This window comes from Nestor notabilis, unplaced genomic scaffold (genome assembly GCF_000696875.1).
Source record: "Nestor notabilis isolate BGI_N333 unplaced genomic scaffold, ASM69687v1 scaffold7287, whole genome shotgun sequence".
Lineage (NCBI taxonomy): Eukaryota > Metazoa > Chordata > Aves > Psittaciformes > Psittacidae > Nestor > Nestor notabilis.
The window spans coordinates 3,990-23,759 of record NW_009937719.1 but is presented as its reverse complement, the minus strand read 5'-3'; the positions used below and the strand labels follow the sequence as shown (position 1 = coordinate 23,759).

At 40.8% G+C, this 19,770-nt stretch overlaps 1 protein-coding gene across 1 annotated transcript; it reads right to left on the bottom strand.

Annotated features, from left to right (window-relative positions):
- On the bottom strand, positions 1-4,647 carry NFE2L2 (nuclear factor, erythroid 2-like 2). The gene is given in 4 exon segments (XM_010018962.1): positions 1-1,467; positions 3,470-3,649; positions 4,119-4,205; positions 4,366-4,647. Coding segments are annotated over 4 exon segments (1,758 nt in total). The 3' UTR covers positions 1-258.
- Between the last annotated feature and the right edge of the window lie 15,123 nt (positions 4,648-19,770).

Sequence of the window (19,770 nt, the reverse complement as noted above, 5' to 3'; positions counted from 1 at the left end):
AACTAGTCAAAGTGGTGCTATAAGAAGAAAACATCTGTTATAAAAGTGAGATTACAAATTTTGCATACCTCCAATTGCATTACACTATTAGTTTTAAACCTGCATCTTCCATAAACTAATCATTAACTTTTAAATCATCATTGCATAGAATTACTTGAAAAACACTACCGAACTCTGCGTTCCACCTCACGGTAAAGACTATCAGGAGGATGGTACAAAAATAACAGCTCTGAGAGCAGTAGCCAGCTGTGCTGCCCTTCAGAGTTTAGTCTCTGACTTCTTGCCCTTGGGAACAAGGAAGACATTGCCATCCCTGGTTTGCTGCAGAGAATATTCATTAGGAGAGTAAGACTTGCCATCTTCATCACGTAGCATGCTGAAGACCTCAAGGTATAAGGTGGTCAGTTGCTTTTTCATTTGACGAAGGCTCTTGTCGTGCTCTCCTTTCTCCTTAAGCAATTTCTCTTTCTCATCCTTCAGGTTACTCAAGTCTTGCTCCAGTCCCACTATATTTTCCAGTTTTCTTTTTCGGCAGTTCTGAGCAGCCACTTTGTTCTTGCCTCTCCTGCGTATATCTCGGATAAGCGCAAGCTGGGCTTCACTGAACTGCTCCTTAGACATCATTTCATTGAAGTCATCAACGGGGAGGTTGATGATTTTTTCAACAGGAAAAGGGATCTGCAGAGCCTTAGCTCTTTGCTCATCTCGTGTGAGATGAGCTTCGAAGCGGCTTGAAGGTTTATCTTTTGTGAAGGGAGCTTTGGGGTGGCCGGGGCTGGCAGGGGGTTCTTTCTTTGGCGTGTTTGTACACTGCAAACTTGGTGTTTGAGTGCTTGGCCCCACGGAAGAGAACACTTGATCCTGGAACTGCAGTGAGTACACATTAGTGTTGCTCTGTGGCACGCTTCCCGGACTGCTATCCATGTCTTCCATTTCAGAGTCACTATAGCCAAAAGTCTTATCTCTGTAGGCAGACGATTCCACAGAGTGGTCAGGCGAAGCTATACTAGAACTTGCATTCAATGAAATACCTGAGTCAGAATCATTGCATTCTGGTCCGGTTCCTGAGTGGTTGCTGTTAAAAGCTTTACACAGTGAGAAATCAGAAAGATCAATAGGTTTGCTTAGAATCTCTGCAAGTGATTGACTGATAGTGTTTGTCGCTGCTGCGTCACCGTTCGCCTTTGTGTCAATAAAGGTGGTGTAGAAATCCTCACAGAAATCAGAGTTTGAGGGGGACATGTCATTTAAAGAGCTCATGCTCAGCTGGCTGGTGTCTTCTGGTGGTAAAATGCCAGAAAAGGGGCCCTCAATATTATCCAGGAACTCTGGACCACAGTTAGCATCCTTCCTCATGATGGGTAATGAGCTGTAGTAATTGTAGCTGTTGTGCATCTCTGTTGACTTGGTTTCAGGGCTTGCGATTGTGCTTACATCAGCCAGAATATCATTATCAATGTTAAGACACTGCATGGGAAACGCAAAAGAGAAGTTCAGCAACACATCTCCAATCAATAAAACCTTTTTCTATAAGCTACAAACATTAAATATTTCAGGAGTCAACATGCACTTAACATGGGTCTTACAACACTGCTGTAACCTAGGTGACTACAACACACTTTTACTAAGGGGAGGCTTTCTAGGAAGAAGATTAGATACCTAAGCAAGAGCATGAAACAATGCATTCTGGACAAAGCCAGTTAGATTCAGAGAGCAGAGTCTCTCAAACTCCTGATGAGATGCTTAAGAGACCCATGCCAACAACACTACATGGAAGCTGCATGGAGCCCTCCTGCTCTGGTAAAACTGCTCGCGGGGATCCTGGAGCTGCTGGGTCTGAACATCTCACAAGTGCCTCTGCTGGGAATGGCATGAGTATAGTAAATGTAAAGTTACTTAATGAGCATTTCTAGCAAACAATTACTTTTAGTACTCCTGATTTCATGCTATGTGATAGATTTCCTCGAAAACCAAGGTTCTTTTAGGATGTACTGAAAGAGACAGCTGCTCAGTGGAGAGAAATGTAATTCTCGGTAAAGACAGCACTAACATGAAGCCTTGCAACCATTAACTCACCATTTTGTTAAGCTGGCTCACATCAGTGTGAGCACCCAAGACTTACAGTGATGGGCTTCCACTGGCTACAAGACCCATGCTCTTTCCAATGGGGTGGCAGTTTCTGCACTGAAGCTGACATGAGCAGGCCCGCTGTCCCCAAAGAATTAGGCCAAAATGATTCTGTTTCTCTTAAGAAGGGACCATACACTGGATATTTAACCAGAGATTGTCCAAGGCTTAAGCTAAAGTTTTGAATGTGAGAGCTCTTTTTCTCTTAATCCCTCTTTTCTTCAAGCATAATTTGTGAAAGGTGATGCTCTCAATTGACCTATCTCACTGCTTTCAGAAGATTATTCCATCACTACTCAGCATTACTGCAACAGATGAAGTTTGGTTAGGTCTCTTACTGCAGTTTCAGCATTGCTGCTGCCCCTCCACAGCCAACTGCCCTTGTTACTTATGTGGGGCTTTTAAACCTAACAGTGGGGTAAGATTAGGGAACTAAGGACATTTTGAAAGATACAAGAAGACGAAGGAAAATGCAGAGAGGCCCAAAAACACTCGCTTCCGGCAAACACTTTTCTTCAGTGTTTTCAATTTACAGGCATTCTACCGAGCATTCAGCTCTTGTGTTAACAGCATAAAGTAGAGCTGCATCATGCCAAAGCATGATGATGTTCTACGGTAACATTACTCAATGTTATAGTCAAATCTAAGGAAAATATAAATAGAAACATAAGGATAGGAGAAAAGAAAAAAACCCAGCCCCAAACCCTGGATGTCCTCCGTAATGCACAGTTCAGGATCACAGCAAAGTGACTCCTTTGTTCCTTCGAAATATTCGGTTCATGTACATTACACAATTAGTTCTTACTGAACATATATAAGCAGTAGTTATGTAACTATAACCTAAATATACGTTATCATCATCTTTACAAAACCTTCTCTCTCCTCAGATAAAAGCTGAATGCAACTATAAATGATTCACGCAACCATACACTGAAAAAAACACCATTTACAATAACTCTCACGGAAGCAATTCCTGTTGCAGACACATAATTCAGAAGTGTCCATTTTTAAGCAGCTGAAATTTAAACCATGATCACACCGCAATGAGTTGCATGTGGAGACAAACAGTGATTTGCTAATCATGAGGAAGTTCTGATTGGGAAGACAGACCGTGTATTATTAAGGCCTTTGATAAACAACTGGTTTCCTTCCTCCTATGTGTTTTTCAATATATTATTAAAAAAATAAAGCTTAAATTGAGTTCCAGATATCCTACAGGTGTAGGATCCAACACACAGTGACTATGACTATCATGTTAAGATGCTATTTTACTGCCTTCTCCAAAATACAATACAAAACAGCACACTATTTTTTTCAGGTGCTTATCATACTAAACCTTTACCTGTAACTCTGTAAGGGACAATAATTCTTCCCAAACTTGGTCTATGTTCTGCATGTTTTCCACATCAGTAAGTGGATCTAGAGCAGGTGATTCTGGTGGCTGAGTTTCATCAGAAGAAATCAAGGCTGGGTTGCGATCGATCTGAGCAGGAACCAGTGACTGAAATGCAGCTGAAGAAGCCTGGAGTGTTTAGAACAAAAATAAAAAAATCCAAATTAACTCCCCCAAACAACACAGTAAAAAGCCCCACTCAGAAACCAACTTTGTATTACACATCAGTCTGGGTCAGCACATTGTAACAGAGCAACCCAAACACACTGACTCCAGAGGGCTGCAGGAAGCTCACTGTAACAAACTGACCACTGTTCCTTGCAGTAACTGGGAGGGTTGTCACCAGCTGGTGTTACACACCAAGTCCTGGCTGCAGGATTCGGTCAGCAGAAGGAACACAAGAGCACCACTCCACTTCCTCCAGACACAGCCTTAGTTCAAGCCCACTACACTGCTTTACTCCAGCTGGAGTCAGCTTGAGGACAAAACCCAAATCGTATCACAAGTCAGTATTATGCTGCAAACAAATCTTAGTAAAAGACATGAGACTGAGCCCCTAGAAGACCACCCGTGAAACCGCTGCATTGAGCATTTTTACCTCATTGTCATCTATAAATGGGAATGCTTCTGCCAAGAGCTGCATGCAGTCATCAAAGGACAAGGCCTCTGCTTCTGGTTTTGAACTCTGTGTGGTCTAAATAGGAAAGTTATGACAAAATGTTAACTGCATCTTTGCATAACTGAACAATCTTCCATCACAGCAACGAACGCAAATTCAGTTTAGATAACCACTAACATTATGTCTTCCTGTGAATGGAAAAAGGTTTGAACACGCTCACAAACACATATTAAGGGTTTACCTGTGAAAATCCGACTGGAGGCTCAGTATTTTCTGACTGAACGTGCTGAGCTGGCTGAACAGGAACAAATTCACCTGTCTCTTCGTCTAGCTCCAGCTGAGCCAGCAGGGCTTTCTCCTGCTCTTTTTGGAGCTGCTCTTGTCTTTCCTTTTCAAGTTTCTTCTGTTTCTCGAGTTCATACTCCTTCTGTCGTTGACTAAAATCAAAAACTTCACGCCCTGCCCCAAGGTCTATATCTTGCCTCCAAAGGATGTCAATCAAGTTCATGTCCTGTAACAGAAATGCTTTTTTAAGCAAAGGTCCTCCCCAGCAAAACTGGTTTAAAACAACAGCAAAGCTTTTAATTTCTGTATCAAACAGGTAGACTCGTGTAACTGAGGCTTATTCTCTTTATCCTACAGAATGACCTAAATAAAATATGGCTCTATACAACCTTTCTGAAGTGTGTGAACCAATGGTTTGGTTGCTGTGGCCCATATACAGGCTCACAGAAACCAGAAATGTATTACATTTGGTAAAGCAATGAATGAACCAGCCAGAGCATAAATATATTCTTCTTTCCTAAGTTCGCTCACAGAAAACATGAGGTTAAGGAATGAATTCTGCCGCATTAAGACAGCAATTTTTATCAGAAAAGAACAGAAAGTGAGAAGTTTGCCCATGTAAATTTATTTCAGATGATCTTATAAAACTGTAAAAGCTGACTAAAACCACAACAGGGGCTGCCTGAAGTTACTATTAATAGCACTGCTGCAATATGTACCTTAAAATATTTATGTTCGATCCTGGTATTAAATATTAATCAAAGATCAGCCGAACACAGGAAAAAAAAAAAAACAACTAGTTTCAAAGTCACCAAGTGACCTCATAACACCACAGCACTAAGCACAGTTATTAAGACTATTACTATGAAATTGTAATTTAAAGCTTAGTCTAAGTTGCCAATTTAAGTGCAGTTGGTTTGGAGCAGCCAAGTATAAAGCAGGGGTCACCAGGTCTCAGATACTGTTCATCAGTTGGCCCCTGGCTCACGACAGAGCCAATCATCAGACATCCAACAAAGACCTAGATTTCTTGGCAACTGGCTACCCCTTGTGCCTGTAATGCTTCAGAAGACCAATTCTGCTATTTAGGGAGAACAGACCAGTTAATAATAATATTTGATTTAGCTACAATTTCTTTTAATTTGTTGCATAAGGGTTTTTTTTCGGGGCAGAGCGGGGTCGGGGGGGAAGGTGATTAGTAGATTGTTTAGTAATTTATTGCATAAGGGTGGAAGGAGTTAATGAATTGTTTTGGGATTTCACTGTTCAAATACCCAATAGTTTTAAGTGCTGAAGGCTGGACTGTTTTCTTCTGCGAAGAACACCTAACATTCAAAAACCATCAATTTGGCTGTCAGCTGACACAGGATTTTAATACTCAGCAGCCACATTTGTCAGGTGGGTAAATGCCAACAATTTCTGGCTGCTGCCGCAGAGTTTTGACTTTATGGCATGTTTCATTAGTCTTAAAATTGCCCTTTAGTGGCCACAGTGTCGGGCATTCATCAGGCTGGCACAATACAAATGACACACTTAACACTACCTTTCATTTACACAGAACTTTACCAGTTCAGTCAGCAGTTCTGCACCCAAGATACATTTGTTTTGTCACCAAATGAAAATGTTCCCTTATTTCCGATGTGTATTTTCAAGCAGAGAAGCAAAGTAACCTGCACACCCAGTTCAAAACAATCACATACCTCTGTGCAACAGTTACAGCAAAAAGCTTTAGGGCAAGTCCCCAGTTGAACAAATCAATTCAGTATCCTCACTGCTTTGTTAAAAATTCTGTGCCATTCGCACCCATGTTTACACGTGGCATGAACTACTTCTTCCAACTGCTACAAAAAACCCTTACTTTTCTCTAAGATCAGGCAGTCACATAAAAGATCTGTGTGTAACACGATGCAGGCATTCCCAAATCTAAGGCAAACTTCACATATCTTGCTGGGAGAGACCAAACTCAGCTTTAATGGCCAGCAATGAAGAAGCTGAAATAATTACAGTGGCTGCCCAAGACAATGTTTGGTCTTTCCAGATTGGAAGGGTAAAACGAACTAATTAAGTTCTGCAGTAATTGGAGCTACTGCAATAAGGTAGAGCTTCATTAAGGGCCAGTAGTTTACCAGCTGCTCACTGTCTCCTTCTGCAGCAGATTCAGAACTGTTTCCTAGTCTCAGAGCATTTGCAATATGTTCTGGATGAAACTGCAGGATCTGGATTTAGGGCTCACTTTTGAATTATTCATTTACAAGGCACCATTAAAAACATGACTCAAAAGATGTATTTTTTGTGTGTATAACGCACGAGGCTGTGAATTAGCAGAGCTGTTTTCCTGCCTGAGTTGCAACATACAACAGAACAAAAATAGCAGAACTGGTGCTCAGTTTCAGTTTAAATCAGGAAAAATAAAAGTGATCGAGAAAAGAGATACAGATGGTATGGTATCTTTTCCTTAAGAAGAAGAAGCAGGTAGCATTAGTGCCCAGGCACCGCTAGTAAATCTTTCAGCCATGCTACTGGCTATATCCATCATCAAGGTAAGTAGCCTCGGGTGCTTCATGGGACAAGAGACCTCCAGAGACACCAGCTGGCCAAAAAACACCAATGCTGTGGCTATGCACCACCACCTCTGTGTGTGCAGCTATCAATTCGGCAAGCAGGATCAATATGCTCGCCTGGTTTTCAGGATTTTCAGGATCTTGGGCTGTTTTTTGAGAAATGACAGCACTGATTGGCTCCTGTCACCACCCTCCAAGGGACCATATTTCACCCAGTATCTTATCCCTGGCAAAGGGCTGAGCTTTGCTCAACAGCCCTGTGCTCTACCCCAGAGAGATGCTTGTTGGGAGCACCTTTGTTTTATTTAGTTGTTGTGCTGGTGGCACTTGACACCATAATGGTGTTTGGGTTTTGGGGTTTGTTTGTGGCTGGTTTGGTTTGGGTTTTTAATTATCATGATATAATTGAAAAAGAGCCCTCTTACTTTCAGTCAGAAAAGTTGTGTTTAAATGCAGCAATATTAGCCTTACATTTGAATAACAGTTCAAGTAATTACTCTTCACATGAATGGGTTGCATGGAGGAAGCGTTCTGTTCAACATGCTAGTATATGATATCATCAAGCAGCACACTGATTTAAATATTAACCTGCCACACACTTACCTGTAACTTCAGCCAATGCTACTAGTAACACTGTCCTTTTCTGGGCTTTACTCCAAAGCCCAGGTCAAAGTTAACAGAGCCAACACTGCCCAGTGACTAAATAAGGAGTGAATCACAACCCCAGCATGAGGTGATGGCAAAGAAATAAAAAATCAAATTACAGTCTAAAGCAAGCATTTTGCTATTTTGTTCCTTCAGCCTCCCCACAACCTTTCTCTCCATCTGCCTTGTTGAACCCCATCACATACGTACACAGAGGAATCCACACAGGCAGGTGCTCTATTTCAGGTTTATCACTGGAGCATTTTTCCCCTTCCACTGCGAAAGCATCATGGAAATAACTGCATTTGATGCCTGGAGTGTTCAACTAAAGTTATTGAAAGGTATTTTACTTCTTGCCTGTGCAATTGCTACCCTCCAATTTGTAGATGCCTCAACATGACATGCTGCTCTAGGATTCATTTGGAGGGACTAGCAAGCACAGGCTGGTACCTGAGCTGGGGCACATGCACTGAGAGTCCTGCGACAGGCTCATCTGACCGAGGGCTCGCTCCTGCCCTTTGGAACCCCGCTAACCACTTCCCTTAACATCAGACGTGTTTACTGTAAAGGCGCCAGCCTCATGTGACCGAGTCCACAAGCGCCCGTTTGTTCTTTCCTCCGTTGTGCAATGCCTTGTGTTGCATCAGAGGAAATGATGGCTCTGGCAGCACAGGAAGAGCCTCCCCTGCAGGAGGAAGGACCGTGCCCGTGAAGGACCGCAGCCGTGATGCTTCCCCCTTGCCTAGAGCTCAGCTCTTTCCCACTCAACACCAACGCCTATTTTGAGAGGAAATACCTTACGGTATTTAATGTATCACCATCGCCCAACACTTTAAGCTTCTGGGAAAGTAAATACAGTTTAAATATTCCTCCCAAGCAGAGAAGCAGTGATTTGGTTTTGCTGATAATGTTTTCTTCACAATTTTGTAAACAGAGGAAGATCTTCTCTCCACAGAGGACACGCTTTGCTTTCCCATGATGCATGTAAGCAGGACGTGCCTTGCACTCGTGGGTTGACTTTTTTGTTCATTTAGTGATATGCTCTTCCAACCACATTGATGGCTTAGTATGGACATATAAAGGCACTTTTAATAAGATAAACATAAATGTTAAACAATTCACATTACGGCACCATCTGGCCCCCAATGGAAATTTTCATGTTTAGATTTACATATCAGCATTTGCCATCTGGGCAGAGTCTGTTATACATTTTATGAGAAAATCTCTGACTACATTGTAAAGTTTGACAATTAACTCTTATTGCTTCTAAGCAAACATATTTGCAGTATAGTAAACAAAGGAAAGAGACTCTGGTTTTCATATTATTCTCACAGAGTGACTTTTGGGCTTCAAACAAAATGCCAATCTTTCATTTCATCCCTGTTTGGGTTATCTGACTGGTTTTGGTTTTGTTTGGAAGACATTTACAGGTAGCACTGGTAAAGTGGAAACATCCAGCAACCCAAGTGTCAGCAGAGAAACAATCTGCTATCTCAGCCAGTGCTTTCAGCCCATTATTAGCTATCCCTTAACACAGAGCACATCGTGGGCTTTGCGCATTTACTTCGTGAAAGTCATGCCTTTTGCAACATAAATTGGGATAGCTCTAGCGGAATCTCTCACCAGACAAAGATTCGGGTTTATTTCCCATCGTCCTTTAGCACCTAACTCCAAGCAGACAGATTCACATGCCAACACGAATAAATGAAAAAGCAACAGAATCAACGCCCATTGCATCCAGCAGGATGCTCTCACCAGCACCCCACAAGAAGCAGGAGAAAACTCGCATAGCTTAAGCACAGAAAGAGAGATGACAAAGTATCCCTCAATTCCTATTTGTTTTCCAGAAAGTGAAAGGAATGAACAAAAAACCTTTACATTTTTACTTTATCCAAACCGAAAAAAAAACCCAAACCACCACAACCAAAACACATGGGAAGTGAGGAACAAGGACCTGAGGTAATCCAAGGCAAGAATGAAAGGGATCAAGTAACAAAGTGCATGCAAGAGAAGGAGCTGGAAGCATCTTACCACTTAAGAAAAGCACAGGCTGTGGACACAACAGCTGAGTATTTTCCCCACATTATCCTCAGGAGGAGCTGATTTTGTTCAAGTAGGTTTGAAGAATGATTTGTAAGTCATTTGATGTTTCCAGATGATCTCTGAAATCACTGTAACTTGTGGTTTGTTTTCTGTATCTTTTTCAAGGTAAGTTATTTAATTACAGCTCCTAATGACAGAAAAACTCTGGGACACATAAGCCTGATGCTTCAGAGAAATCACAGAGAACATATAGTTCTAACTTTTCAATAACAACTACATTTTGAAAGCTGACACATATTTTAAAGTCCTTAGAACTGAAAACTGTAGAACAAAAGTTAACTCAAGAATGTGGAAGGGACAGTGAGAATAGAAAAAATTTGAAGCAGCAGCAGCTCTTATGGGAAGAATGGGGGAAAAGGAACAGCAAAGCTATTCATAGCGGAGGGCAGAGGTGTACAATAGCAATTTTAGATGTCTGGCTTCAGGATTTGGAAGAGTGACAGAACAGACAGCTGTCCAACAAAGCCACGTGACAGCACCCTGGGATTGTAAATGCACAAGGTCAAATCCCTGCCTTCCCTGTGGAGCTGCCTGCTGTCCCACGTTCTTCACCAGCACCTTCCAGGCAATACAGGAGGAAACAGGGGGCTCGGGTGGTTGTGAGGGGGTGTCTCTCTTTTCTGTCTTTCGTATCTGTGTCACTTAGTGCTGGTGTGATTGGACTGATGCTGAACTTGACTTGGCCTTGCCTCTAAACCAGCCTGCTTCAGCTTCTTCATGCCCACTTGCTCTTCCTGGCCCTAAAGAGTTTCTGGATGCCCGGTATCTTGGCCAGCAAACTCTTTAAGCCCTGGCAGGTTAACTTACCCGAAAAAGTACTCTGATCAGGTTGGAAGGCCATAACCTTAAAGAACTGATGTTGTAGGAGAATTTCCACTCCATGTCCATATAAATAAGCCTGTTGAAAAGTGCTGATCATGTGTCTCGGGAAGTTCTTCTGCCCCAATGGAGACACATGAGATAAGCACAGTCCCCGAAATGTGTTTGTCGGCAAATTTAATTTCCTTACTGAGGAAACCTCTAGAATGCTTTTCCAGGCCAGGAACAGAAGTCACCCTGAATATTTCATCAGCTACAAGTGTTTAGCCCCTGTTTTCTCCTAACATACGTCTTACACTCCAGACTGCACCTCCCACTGTATTCCAGCAGGCTCTCCCAATAAATGCCAAATTGTCAGGAGCTACTCTTATAAATTATATTAGTTGAAACCCTCGTCGGTTGGGTTGTCCAGTGTTCTTAAAGTTTCACTACAGGCCTTGTCTGGGTATTATTGTGATACAGATGGGGAGAGGTTCTATTTGAAGGACAGTCTTCCTTCCCCTACAAGGACAATTCTGGACACTAGTCACCCACTCTCCCAACCCTCACTCCAGAAATAACTCCTCCAAGAGGTGGATGATTTATGTACTTCATCTGAAGCATGATCTTCAAGGAATGGTATCAACAAAGGCTACCTCTGTAAGATCTGCACAGCTCCCAACATGATGATTTTCCCATATACACCCTATGGCAAGCAAGCTTTCCAAACTGCCAAACTGCCCACGAGGGAAAACATACACCTCATATACTCCAGCAATCATGAAGAGACAGGTTTCTTTAAGCCTGAAGAATGTAAAATGAGTGAGGATGTAACTGAAATAAAAACAGCTGTTGCAGGCTGTTTATGGTCATTAATGCACTACAGTTCAACTCCAAAAGCTGCAAAACCCTAATGCTAACAGCAGAGCAAGATCACAGCTGGTGAAGAAAAACACCCTCATCAGAAAGCCAGCAAAGAAAAGGAAAAGAAGGGACATAAAGAACAGTTCACTCACTCGCATTAACAACAGTTTTCTCTCTTTCTGCAAAACTCATCAATCCCCACCTCCCTGCCACTCCTTGAAACACTGAATGTGTGCGAGAGCCTCGCAGCACTCCCCTCCAGCCTGGGGCACAGCAGCACGAGTGACAGGCTTCTCTCTGGCTCATTAATCTCTGGAGTCAAAGATATATATATATAGATAAATATAGAGATATATATGTATGTGTGTATAGAGATATATATATACACACACACATATATATATATGTATCCTTTTCTTGCCACATTCAGTCTGTCTTTGGGTGACCATTTCTGGCACAACAGATCAAGGGATTCTTGCTCAGTGCTGCAGATCTTTTTGCAGAAGATTGTTTCATGCTCTTTCTCAGACACCCTGGAAGTAGCTGTGTTCTACTAAATTGTTTAATAAATACCTATTTTAGAAGGTAGCTTCAAAATAATGGAGTTCAGTACAGAGTATGTGGTTTCCAGGGACTGAATGGTCCCAGGACTGATCCTGCCTCAACACCTTAAAATAAAATAGGAAGAAAAAAGCTCAAACCCACCATCTCATTTGCATGGCTTACAGAAAGCAAAATCTTGAATTTGACATGGATAATTTTCTTTATACAATATCTGACTTACCAAAAGTTATTCTCTAGTACCAATGGTCAGATGTGTCATGCATTGTAACTGCTCCCAATTCCCCTATTTCTGCCTTAGCCTAAAGGAAAGATGGAGCAAGGTCTAACGTTGTGAGCTGCTGCTGCTGAACTTCTCTAGAATACGTTTAACTCTGCCCATATTTACAGCCGCTACCCCGGCTGCTAAGAAAAAGCCAAAGATGGTCATGGGTGTCATCCTGCTTCTTCAAACTTAGTCCTAAATCTCTCGACATCCCAGAGCACTTTCTGGAACATCAGTAGCTAAAGCAACAAACCCTCTGTGTTTTCAGAGTTCAGCTGTTTCAGTTCAACAAGTTCAGTTCTTCCCTTTTTGGTCTTAATTTTATTGTATTAAAATAAACTTCACTTTTCAACAGTGTGTTTAGCTGGTATAGAAGTGTTGTAGCCCCTTCTACCCAAAATCCGAATCCCTCTTTCAGCTTAACAGAGCCCTTTACTTGCTACTACCTTACTCCATCTTGCATCAGCAGCATTACAAAATGATTAAGTCAATAAGCACACAAAGTTAATATGTATTCAAGTTACAGTCTATTACATAAGTTGCATAATGACATTTGGAGGTTGGCAAAAATATGCGATTGTTTTCTGAAAGAGTGGGTTAGTCAGTCTGTTTGGTTTTTACATGCTTGATACATCAACAAAACTCTGCTGTATTGCCTCAGCACATAAACCGAGGGATTCTGTTGTGGCTGACTCTCTAGCTGTTGTCTAATCACCACATAACTCCATTTTCAAAGGCATTCAAATAGCAGCCATCTCAGACAGAAGTTTACTTCATTTCAGGAAAAGCTGGTCCTGGTGGCTTTGTTGGTGCCTGGGGATTTTTTTCCCCTCCTGAGTTAGAAGTTCATCATAAGAAAATGATTATTAATTGCCATTTGACATTTAAACAACAACAAAAAAAAAAATCCTTACCCTACATGTAAGCAAATAACATAAGAAAATATACACCATTTGAAAATACTGCTGATCTTTTAGCCATAGGAATACAAAACCCTTCGTATCGCAACTCATTTCATATATTGAACCTCCAGTACTTGGAAAACAATTACCTGCTAAATCATTATCTTCAAGCTATGCTGCTGTACCCAGCCAGGCATGTGCTGTGCGCGGACACTGCCACAGGCTACTCATTAGTTTATCTGCAAGAGGATTTGTCTGCAATAATGGCTCAGTCATCTGGGAAACATGATCCAGTCAAATTGCAGCACGCTCTTATGTCCAATAAAACAAATCAGGAAGCAAGAAAGGATAAACACAGAAACAGAGAAAATAACCTAACTGCAAATAACACATTTATTCGGCTGTATTAACCTTGGGTTATAACCTCTTGGCCAATATCTTGATTTACAGAATCACAGAATGGTTTGGGTTGGAAAAGAGCTTAAGATCAATCTAGTTCCAACCCCCTTTCCATGGGCAGGGACACCTCACACTCAACCATGTCACCCAAGGCTCTGTCCAACCTGGCCTTAAACCAGATTTCATCAGATATTTTTGATTACATACTTTCTGGAAAAGTGTTTTTCAAACCAATCATGAAAACACTATGTCTGTGGTTCAAAATACTCTCCAGGATTATGTAGACCCTTTGTTGTACTACACATTTTCACTGCACTGGGATCTTACTGTAAAGCCTCCACTTCTAGCTGTCATTCTGATGATGGTTGTGCCATTATGGGGACAGACACCAGACAGGTCATTACAGCTGCACTATAGCCTGGATGTGGCAGCAGCACGCTCTAGTATCACAAAGAAGCATGTCTCACCAAGTTTCACTTCACTGATCTCATAAGCAACTAACTTTGTTGTTGTTCATGGACCAAACTACTGTGGCAAGCAACTGCAATATGTGAGGGTTAGAAAGCAACGAGGTTCATGAACTGAACTGACAGCACACATCCATCAGCCCTCCTTCAGAAAGACATCTTATTCCTAAGGCTGCATCAAGGAAATTCTTCCACGCTTCCAAGCTGAGCTAACAAAGAGCAAGCAAGGATGCTTTCAGACTCAGAGAACTTGCTACACAAACACCTCATCAGCCTAGAAGCACTATCATAAGACTGAAAGTTTAAACCTACAGGTATACTGCAGGGAATAGTTTGCTCCAGAGGTGGTCAGCTGTGACATGTTCTATATGGATCAGCCCACAGCTGGTAGATTACATAGGTGCCTACCTCCCACTGCAGCCTGCGGGGCTCAGTGTTAAGTACCTTTATAGATCAGAGTCTGACAATTTCTGTGCACTTTTCACATACAGATAATGCTGGGAATTTAGTGCCAGTGCACAATTTTGACTAAATAAGTAGGGTGAAATTTTATATTTTTTTTTTTTTTAGTGTTCAACTTCAAATACACTTGGAAAGGTTATTTAGTTTCTACAAGCGGAAAGAAAAAGGCCAAAAACCCACTGCTATTCAACAGCTCACTACCAGACAATACAGCATCATAACAGATTTGAGGAAGCAAGGCCCAGGGTAGCAAATTTTTGCTGTGGTGACACTATCATTCCAAACAAATAATTCATGGTTAAATGGTTTATTTGCCACCGTGCACAGCCTTCATTAGTGACACATTACAGAAAGGCTTCAGTAAATAATACCATTCAACTGTGCCCCGGTAACCAAAGAAGCTCTAAATTTACATGAAACAAATCGTTATTTAATTTGCACAAAAGGAGTTTGTACACCTTTTCCTCTTCCCCCAGCCACACCAACATACATTGAGAGTTGTTTTTCCACAGAATGAGGCAACGATAGATTTTACTCATTCTTCACATATTTCTCAGCACAAACCAATCCACTAAAAGTCATCAACCCCCACAAAGGTTTCAAGAAGTTCTTCCACTTGAAAGTCCTGCAAAGTCAAACAACTAAACCATAAAGCTCAAGAAGAGCCAACACGTCAGGCACCCACAGGCCAATTTATTGGTTTTATACACAATAGCAGCTTTCCTTAAAAAAGGTAAATACATGGAGGAACTGAACAGCACTGTGTACAAACGTAGAACTTTCTTGGGCGGTGCAATCCAACCCTCACTTTTTAAAGTCCTGTGTACTATTCAGTTCATCTATTCTGAAAAAAAGAGGAGCTAATGCATCTTCCAAGGCATGGACCAGAGTACGTAAATGGTTTTATACCTCTTACCAAATTATATAAAACATAACTCTTGATATCTTCAGAAGAGCAACAAAACCCTCCATCCTCATCCTCAACCATCAGTAATTATGTCCATCCTTCCATCCAAATCAAGAGCCTCCACTACCCACTGCTTTCCTGGGGCTTCCATGTTTGCTCCCCTGGAGTATACAGGAGGCTCACAGCATCACAGGGATGCCTCTTTCGCCCTTCTGATTAAATGGGTAGATGTACCTAAGAAATGAAGGTAAAGGCCGATCCCTCATGTGTGTCCTCTCACACACTCTACCAGTATCAATGATGGCCAAAACAACTGTCTGCCACAAATAATAAATGTGTCAATATACCTCTTCCATCCATAAATAGCAAACGTACTCCAGGCATGTTAATATGGATAACATATACTACAGTACACTCTATCTACCAGACTGTTTCCAAAAGCAGCATTTACAGCTGCTTTTTCTAGTAGAAGACATTACAGAAGATTTGATTGTTTTCCAGATGTAATTAGAATAAATTTGTTGAGCAAAAAAGGTTACAATCATCACTTATGAAATAAGAAAATATGGAATGCAAAGAAAAAGTCCCATTTGGATCTTGAGCAGTTTTCTGCCTTTGACCAAGACACTTCCTTATACCCCAGTAAATACTGGGGGGGGGGGCAGGGAGAAATCACATTATAGCAAATTATCAGTAGAAATCGTAAGATGCTAAGATTTCTTTATACCACAGCTAATTCAGACAATAAAAGACAGACCCTGTTAGTGTAACCCGTTATTCACAGAGTCAGCTATGAACTGTTGTCATAACTGCTTTCATTTTATAAGACCTTGTTCACCATCTTTGCCACAGACACATACAATTTACCAAAGCCTCTCATTCCAAGCTTAATTTTGAATTTAAAATAATTCTGTAGCTCTGACCTTAGTAGCAGAGTTTTTCAGAATAATTTAAAGCATTCTATTAACAGTTTCATTATTTAAGAGGCTTCCATTCATTTTGCTAGCAAAAGAAACTTGAAGGGACGAGAGATGTCTTAGAGATGTTCACACTGGTTACCAGCTGAGCAAGGATGCCTGGGAGCAGTAGGTGCAAACTAGATTCCTGAAGTGGCAAGTGATAAAGGATCACAAATCAAGCTGGAAAACATTCCACAGAACTACAACATTCCACTGAGTTTATACTAGTTGAAGAATGACCTGATAATATTCTAGTTCAGGTATTAAAACCAAATGAGAAAGCACAGTATCAGAGCAAACTGCACTGTAATTCTCTCTGTTGCAGCACATGCAGCTATAAGGCACCTAAACATGATGTGCATTTCCACAGCCAAAAATTCAGTGTAAATAATTTGAAAGACCATCTGCCAGAAGTGATGACTTAGTTTCAAACAGAAGTTAGGTTTGTTCATTTTACACTATTTTAATAGTACCATTTTGGTTACTTGAAGTAGTAAATGAAGTATTTCCATTTTCATCCTTAGATATCTTAAATCCTACTTGTTTCAAAAGTTTACTCAGGTTCGATTTACAAATATCAGTGGGGCAATCTTCCAAAATTCCACGGCTGACACAGATTTGCTCAAGACCCACCTACAATAGGAAAAAAACAAGTGCAAATATGATTCAATGTTATAAAACAGCAAACATGCCTGTATATCTCAGGTCAAACAATTCACAAAAGATTGCACCAGGGTCTATAGTACGCCTGTTCCAAGGACACTTAATGACTCTATTATCTGCACTGGTACAAGTGCATCAGTCACTACTACTCTGATGGCAGTGAAGACAAGCAATAGTGTAACAAGCTGGGACAGAATCCTCCCATTGACACATCCTGGATGACCTCTGGTGCTAAAGTTTCCATGCTCTCCTTCCAACCACAAAGCTTCTGAAAAACTGGTACCTATCTGAGCTGAGCTGCACCAACCTTTGGAGCCGCCCACCTGCTCCTGCCACCCTCTTCTGCCCATCATTTTATTTACCCAGAGGATTGCAGAACAGCCGTCTGATCACATAACTGCACGCAAGCTGGAAATACCCTGGTTAAGGACAAAATTCAGCCTTCTTACCCAACAGCATATAACTCAAGTAAACAGCTCCTGAAGACAGGAAGAAGAAATGACCGAGCGCCCAGGTTTAGGTGGCACACCACACAAATGCCAGCTACAAGGCTGACAAAGACTGACCATCTTACATGGGAGTGGGCAGCATTCAGAGTGGCAGACCTGCACTGGCCACGTGCTGCCTGGGAATTCTGAATGGGGACCTTCCAGCAGCACAAGAATTGCTCCACTCTAATTATAGCAGAAAGTAGGGAGGCACTAATTTTATCACAAGGGTGCAAACAAACCAACCAACCCTCCCAGGATCCTTCTATCATAGCTGCTTATGGCTACATGGTGGTGATGATCTGTGCAGGAAGCAAACCAAAGCCACAGCATCTTGTCAAATAACTCAGATGTAGAAAAGTCACTGTTTCAACATTTAGTGAGCATTAATTCCAAACACAGCAAACAGGCACACCCTTAATCATAAAACAAACCTCTTCTTAAAGGCAGGCTATCTCATTCTGAGTTAATTTCTCAAGTATGCAAACTTTGTTTTGCAAACAGTCTCCAGGAGTGGATTTTTTTACATTTACAAGAGACAACATGTAAAACCAATGCAACAAACAGCAATAAAATTTTGGAATTGCAAGACAGAGGTAGGGGCAACGAGGGAAAAGTTGGTATCTTTACATTTCATAGCATACAGAAGATACTTCCTTAAAAGGTTTACAAGAGGTGGTTTCAAACTGGTCTTACATAACTTGTTGCTTCAACATCAAACTTGAAAAAGGGAAGAGAAAGAAAAGTTACTTTAATTGCACATATACATGTGCTCATAATAATATTGCAGAAGTTGGACTAAAAGTCTTATGTCCCTCAGTACTGCAATAGCATCTAGAACAAAGACATACTTCTTGAAACAGTTTAGTTTAGCTGTAAAGATGTAATTTAAAGCACCTCAAAAAAACCCCTTAGTTAAAAATAAACACTATCTTATATTCCTTCTTCCTAGTAAAAAAAAATGTAGCTAATCAGACCAAAAGCAGAAATCTAAATGGACACAATGAAAAACTTCAACCAGATCTGTAGTCTATAAAATAAGTGCTATTTCTAAACTATTCCCATTCTATTACAGCCTTGCCAATTAGTACTTGTGCTAGGGATTAGTAATATACCACTGAGCAGCAGTTACACTCTGCTCGTAAAACAATGCTAACTAACTTTGAGTTATTCACACTCTTATTAACTCCTATTAGCTTTCCAGTATCTCCATGATCAACATACAGAAACACTTAATTCTTTTAAACTCAGTATTAAAGTAGAAATTAAGAGCTAAACACAACGCCTGTGTATCAACACATAACATTCAAAAATCAATGTGTCAGTTTAAGAAAACTAAGCAAATACTTCACCAAGAAGTCAAAATGGCTCAACACAGAAACCAGAAGATGCTTCACAAGGCGAAGACAAATCCTCTTCTCCAAAGCAGTCAAATAATTAAACATTTTTATCCTTACTTGATGTTGTTACAGACTGCTTGGTTATCCAAATTAATATTTAATTTAAATGTATGGTTCTGAATAGACTTTGCTTCTATTTGAAACAGGCACTGTTGGACTATGCACATCAAGGTAAAACTAAGCTAATATTAAAACAAGATATTCTGCTGGGCAATGTATTTATTTCCTTATTTTAAAAGATGGTAAAGAAAAATTAAGAAAAACATACCTAAAAATCACAGAAACAAAGAAGTCCTGAGACAGAGCTGTCCCTGTGCTCTCTTCAGTACTGTGCTGCAGAGAGTAGCAATACTGTTCTTATACTTCAGAAAAAACTTAAGCACTATACGATCAGTTAACTTCTTGCTACTGCCAACTAACATATTACTGTTACTAGCTTTGCTTTTCCTCTACAGAAAGCAGTTACTGGGTAGGAAAGATAAAAGTACACAATGCCTATCTTAAGTTAAAATGTATTTGCTGGTATCTGTTTCAGATAAGCCTTCCATGGTTTAAAGCAGTTTTATACACCACAGATAGCATTGCTGGCTTCATTTCTAACTGGCTGGTTTAATTGTTTACCTTAATAAAACAAATTTGCCATAAAAGCATTACTGTTGAGCAATTCTAAGCAGGATTTCACTTCACTGTACATCAGTTGTCTTGGAATAACACGCAAAGCTGTGACTTCCAACTCCTCCTACCCGACTTTCCATTGGGTCTAGGCAGAAACACTTGTCCCAAGTAGCAGATGAAGTGTTTCCAAAACGAGTTAAACTAGATTATAGCCAAAAAAGAACTACACACTGTATTTTTTACCCTTCACCTAAAGCTGTATCCTGTGGCACAAAGTCCAACTTTGG